The following is a 6000-nucleotide window of genomic DNA, read 5'->3' as shown; positions in this document are numbered from 1 at the left end:
TCCAGTCCTTTATGCACGATATTTTCCGTGAATATCTGGATAAACTTATGATTGTGTATTTGGATGATGTTTTGGTTTTTTCGGATGACTGGGAGTCTCATGTTCAGCAGGTCAGGAAGGTGTTTCAGGTCCTGCGGGCCAATTCTTTGTTTGTAAAAGGTTCAAAGTGTCTCTTTGGAGTCCAGAAGATTTATTTTTTGGGGTACATTTTTTCCCCTTCTACTATTGAGATGGATCCCGTCAAGGTTCAGGCTATTTGTGACTGGACGCAGCCTACATCTCTTAAGAGTCTACAGAAGTTCTTGGGCTTTGCTAATTTTTATCGTCGTTTCATAACTAATTTTTCTAGTGTTGTTAAGCCTTTGACGGATTTGACTAAGAAGGGTGCTGATGTTGCTGATTGGTCTCCTGCGGCTGTGGAGGCCTTTCAGGAACTTAAGCGCCGGTTTTCTTCTGCTCCTGTGTTGCGTCAGCCAGATGTTTCGCTTCCTTTTCAGGTTGAGGTTGATGCTTCCGAGATTGGAGCGGGGGCGGTTTTGTCACAGAGAAGCTCCGATTGCTCAGTGATGAAGCCATGTGCGTTCTTTTCTAGAAAGTTTTCGCCCACTGAGCGGAATTATGATGTTGGTAATCGGGAGCTTTTGGCCATGAAGTGGGCATTTGAGGAGTGGCGTCATTGGCTTGAGGGTGCTAGACATCGTGTGGTGGTCTTGACTGATCACAAAAATCTGATTTACCTTGAGTCTGCCAAGCGTCTGAATCCTAGACAGGCTCGTTGGTCACTGTTTTTCTCCCGTTTCGATTTTGTGGTTTCATACCTGCCAGGTTCAAAGAATGTGAAGGCGGATGCTCTTTCTAGGAGTTTTGTGCCTGACTCCCCTGGAAATTCTGAGCCCACTGGTATCCTTAGGGATGGGGTGATTTTGTCGGCTGTCTCCCCAGACTTGCGACGTGCTTTGCAGGAGTTTCAGGCGGATAAATCTGATCGTTGTCCGCCTGAAAGACTGTTTGTTCCGGATAATTGGACCAGTAGAGTCATCTCCGAGGTCCATTCTTCTGCGTTGGCAGGTCATCCTGGAATATTTGGTACTAGAGACTTGGTGGCCAGGTCTTTTTGGTGGCCTTCCTTGTCGAGGGATGTGCGTTCTTTTGTGCAGTCTTGTGAAGTTTGCGCTCGGGCTAAGCCTTGCTGTTCTCGGGCCAGTGGATTGTTGTCACCTTTGCCTATTCCGAAGAGGCCTTGGACGCACATTTCCATGGACTTTATTTCGGATCTCCCTGTCTCTCAAAAAATGTCCGTCATCTGGGTTGTGTGTGACTGCTTTTCTAAGATGGTTCATCTGGTACCCTTGCCTAAGTTGCCTTCCTCCTCTGAGTTGGTCCCTCTGTTTTTTCAGAACGTGGTTCGTTTGCATGGGATTCCGGAGAACATCGTTTCTGACAGGGGATCCCAGTTTGTGTCTAGATTTTGGCGGACGTTCTGTGCTAAGATGGGCATTGATTTGTCCTTTTCGTCTGCATTCCATCCTCAGACGAATGGCCAGACGGAACGAACTAATCAGACCTTGGAAACTTATTTAAGGTGTTTTGTTTCTGCTGATCAAGATGACTGGGTTACCTTTTTGCCGCTTGCCGAATTTGCCCTTAATAATCGGGATAGTTCTGCTACCTTGGTTTCTCCTTTCTTTTGTAATTCGGGGTTTCATCCTCGTTTTTCCTCTGGTCAGGTGGAGCCTTCTGATTGTCCTGGAGTGGACATGGTGGTGGATAGGTTGCATCAGATTTGGAGTCATGTGGTGGACAATTTGAAGTTGTCCCAGGAGAGGGCTCAGCAGTTTGCTAATCGCCGTCGCCGCGTGGGTCCTCGACTTTGTGTTGGGGACTTGGTGTGGTTGTCTTCTCGTTTTGTTCCTATGAAGGTCTCTTCTCCTAAGTTCAAGCCTTGGTTCATCGGTCCCTATAGGATCTTGGAAATTCTTAACCCTGTGTCGTTTCGTTTGGATCTCCCGGCATCGTTTGCTATTCATAATGTGTTCCATCGGTCGTTGTTGCGGAAGTATGAGGTACCTGTTGTTCCTTCGCTTGAGCCTCCTGCTCCGGTGCTGGTGGAGGGAGAATTGGAGTATGTTGTGGAGAAGATCTTGGATTCTCGTGTTTCCAGACGGAAACTCCAATATTTGGTCAAGTGGAAGGGTTATGGTCAGGAGGATAATTCTTGGGTGGTTGCCTCTGATGTTCATGCTGCTGATTTGGTCCGTGCATTTCATAGGGCTCATCCTGGTCGCCCTGGTGGTTCTCGTGAGGGTTCGGTGACCCCTCCTCAAGGGGGGGTACTGTTGTGGATTCTGTTTTTGGGCTCCCTCTGGTGGTTACAGATGGTACTGGGTGACTTGTGTTCTCTGCGGTCTCTGGTGTCCACCTGTTCTATCAGGATATGGGAGTTTCCTATTTAACCTGGCTTTCTTGTCATTTCCTCGCCGGCTATCAATGTAATCAGTGTGTCTTGTTTCCTCTGCTTCCCGCTTCTGTATTCTTCAGGACAAGCTAAGTTTTTGATTTTTCTGTTCCACGTTTTGCTTAATTTTTGTCTTAGTCCAGCTTGCAGATATGTGATTCCTTTTTGCTGGTTGCTCTAGTGGGCTGATATTACTCCTCATGTTCCATGAGTTGGAACATGAGTTCAAGTAATTTCAGGATGGTTTTTTGTAGGGTTTTTCGCTGACCGCGCAGTTCACTTTTGTATCCTCTGCTATCTAGCTTTAGCGGGCCTCATTTTGCTGAATCTGTTTTCATAACTACGTATGTGCTTTCCTCTCATTTCACCGTCATTACATGTGGGGGGCTGCTATTTCTGTGGGGTGTTTCTCTGGAGGCAAGAGAGGTCTGTGTTTCTTCTAATAGGGAAAGTTAGTTCTCGGCTGGCGCGAGACGTCTAGAATCATCGTAGGCACGTTCCCCGGCTACAGCTAGTTGTGTGTTGAGGTTCAGGATCGCGGTCAGCTCAGTTTCCATCACCCTAGAGCTTGTTTTGTTTTTTTGTGCTTGTCCTTTTGTGATCCCCTGCCATTGGGATCATGACAGTGTAGCACTCGACATAGTTTATATGACTGTTGGGGAACATGGAGTCATAGCTGTCGGTTCCCTGTCTACCCCGATATATGACGTGGCTCTCATGATCCCTCTTAGGTTATGAATATCATCTGAAGCTTCATGGTAGAGGAAAGTATATTTTAGCACCAGTGTGTTGATGACTGGACATTGTGTGGCGGTGACCGGACCTTCTCAGTCCCATGAGGAAAGCATGTACAGCCTCAGGGAGGGTAGGAAACAGACTACAGATGAGGACCACCACCATTTCATGAATCCAGAAATCGCAGCCATGTCATTTCTAGTCGTGTTGTTCTGGATGTAGGTCAGCATGCCGACGTCATGGCGCGTCCGGCAGTCCTGTAAGATGCTCGGTGCGGCCTCCATGATCCATGTATCGGACTTTTTTTTGCCGTGATCGATCGAATCGCGATCTGGGGAATTTGGAGAGAAGTCATCCCTGTCTCTTTGTCATGTTCTTCCATTCCTGAAAGAGAAGGACCTACCCAACATCACGTCGGCGGGTTCTATCGAATGTCTTGTGGGACAACCCCTTTTATATCCCTTTAAATGTTCCGACTGCTCTGGATTAATACTAGTACTACTGTTTTTGGGGGATTAGTGATCAATGTTCCCCTCCACGTTGTTACAGAGCCCCCAGCACCAAGAATATGTTATGCAGTATATATGATGTATAATAGGTTCCATGTGAGATGCATCAGTCCACAGGCTGCGCCCCTGGTCAGAGGGGACAAGATATTCTCCTTCTGACCTCCCCCACCTTTGTAATTCCCACGGTAAATATCAGCAGGCTCCGGCCCCCTGCAGCTATTGTAATGTATGTCTGGCCTGCTTTTCCTATTGGCCTGCCCTGTGTATCTGTGTTATATATTCTGTGTGCTGTGAATAAAGTGTGTTCTTTTAGACTGGAAATACATGGAGAAGCAGTCAGCTCTTATATGCTCTCACGTAATCAAGGAATTCCAGCCAGCGTCCTTCATTCAGAAACCAGCAAAAGCAGAGTGGACCTCCTGAAACACGGGGGGGTGTGCTGAAAGAGATACTACAACACAGTAGACCCCGTTACACACGTGATCTATAATCGGTGTGATCGGACAGCGTACAAGCGCGGGATCAACAAAGAGTCCAATCAGGTTTTATTTTAAAAAAAAAAATAAATCAATTATTAATTTAATTTACGGTTTAAAAAAAAACAACAATCAGCGAAATGCAATTACAGCAACATTTCAAGAATCACAGAGGATCATGGTGTATATAGCGGATACCATACACAAAGGACGTCCCGCCGGTCGGGTAACATTTTCAGCAATCAGGGAGGGTGGAAATGGGTGTTTCTTTTATTTAGGGAACTACAAGTCCCATCATGCTGACGAGAGCCTTTTGTGAAGGAGGTGTTCAACCAAAGTGTAGGAGTGCTGGGGCTTGTAGGTTTACTGTTTGCAGATAAAAAGGGGTGTGGGCAGCGACCTGTATCGCTTCTGCTGTATTGAAACTGCTGGGAGTTGTAGTTCCATGACAGATGGATTAATAGGCTGCTGACCCCTGGTTAGACCATGTGGCTATTTAGAGTATAGTATGGTGGCGGGGCTCGGAGGGTGCAGTAACGTGTCCGGGTAGCTGGGTAGCCATGCAGTTGCTGTTGTACACGACCCATTGAATAATATAACTTCTGCACATACGTTTATAAATGATTCGGAGCTATTATATAGATATACCTGCGGTTACACATGCATTGCCCCATTTGTATACGGTAGATACGTCTCCGCAATGCATTCTCGCCCGCGAAGGGTCCACGTGAAGTCTCCATAGGGAATGGGGGGTGATCTATGGCGGTGGAATATTATGATAGCAGCTTGAGCATCGCAATCCCAATGGCCGCAGGGAACAGAAGACCGGGGAGAAGCGATGGCGCCTGATTAGTGCAGTCGAATTGTTTGGTGAGAATCTGGTCGTAGGGCAGGACGGTCACGTTCTTCATCGCGCACACGTTCTCGGTGACGCACGTTTGAGCCGAGTGCGACACCTTTGTTTTCGCTGTCGGAAAGATAAAGAGTATAGTGGTCATATTGTATAATAATAAATAGCAATATAGAAAATATAATATCATTATATTATTAAAATACACTCCTCGACATTGACATTGCAACACCAAGATGGAAAAGTTTTCAAAAACATCTAGATTCATTGAGTACAGAGAGTATGAGAGCAGAAATCCTCGCACTTACAGTCATGACTGCTATGCTATCAATCAGGTTATTAATGGTTGCCTGAGGAAGGTTCTGCCTCACTGAATGCACTTGGGTGAATCATCAAGATCCGCTGCTGGCAGCTTCCTCTGCAATTGGTGGTGGAGCAGGGTCCCTTCCTCAGGAAGCTGGCAGCAGAAGTGTGGCGATGCTGTGGGCCCAGTGTCCTCGCGGAGTGCATCATTGGCTTCCCGGCGGCCATTTTCCTGAAACCATGTGCCGATAGAGGATTCACATGAGCAGACTGGGATCTCGGCCCGGCCTCCCACCCAGGACCCACAGCATTACCTCACTTCTGCCGCCACCAGCTTCCTATGGAAGGGATCATGCCTACTGTGATCCCTCCACACTGCCACCGGTCCCCAGGTAAGATACCTTAAATTATAAGACTGACCCCTATCTTATAATAATCTTTTTTTCCTAATTTTCACCGCCAAATCTGTGGTGGGTCTTATGGTCCAGTGCTTCTTATAGTTCGAAAAATGAAGTATGTCACGTCCAATTTCACTTGTAGTATGGCTTGGATCACTACACGCCATTGTTCTACTCTGACGAAACCACGTGAAGAGACGAGGGAACGTCACACTGGCCCTACTCCCCGTATTATGGTGTGGGGGGCGACTTAATGTTCATTAACCAGATCCCT

The 6000-nt window shown here is 47.0% G+C and overlaps 1 protein-coding gene across 1 annotated transcript in view; it reads right to left on the bottom strand.

Moving 5' to 3' along the window:
* Nucleotides 1-4227: 4227 nt before the first annotated feature.
* LOC138650939 (phospholipase A2 inhibitor and Ly6/PLAUR domain-containing protein-like) overlaps nucleotides 4228-6000 on the bottom strand; it is a 38314-nt gene continuing 36541 nt past the window's right edge. The window contains exon 5 of the mRNA XM_069740825.1: nucleotides 4228-5142. Within this exon, the coding sequence (XP_069596926.1) occupies nucleotides 4949-5142 (194 nt within the window). The 3' untranslated portion in view covers nucleotides 4228-4948. The remainder of the gene's footprint in view (nucleotides 5143-6000) is intronic.

This window comes from Ranitomeya imitator, chromosome 10, assembly GCF_032444005.1.
Source record: "Ranitomeya imitator isolate aRanImi1 chromosome 10, aRanImi1.pri, whole genome shotgun sequence".
NCBI classification, from domain to species: domain Eukaryota; kingdom Metazoa; phylum Chordata; class Amphibia; order Anura; family Dendrobatidae; genus Ranitomeya; species Ranitomeya imitator.
The sequence above is the reverse complement of the archived record's forward strand: the minus strand, read 5'-3'. Positions and strand labels throughout refer to the sequence as shown.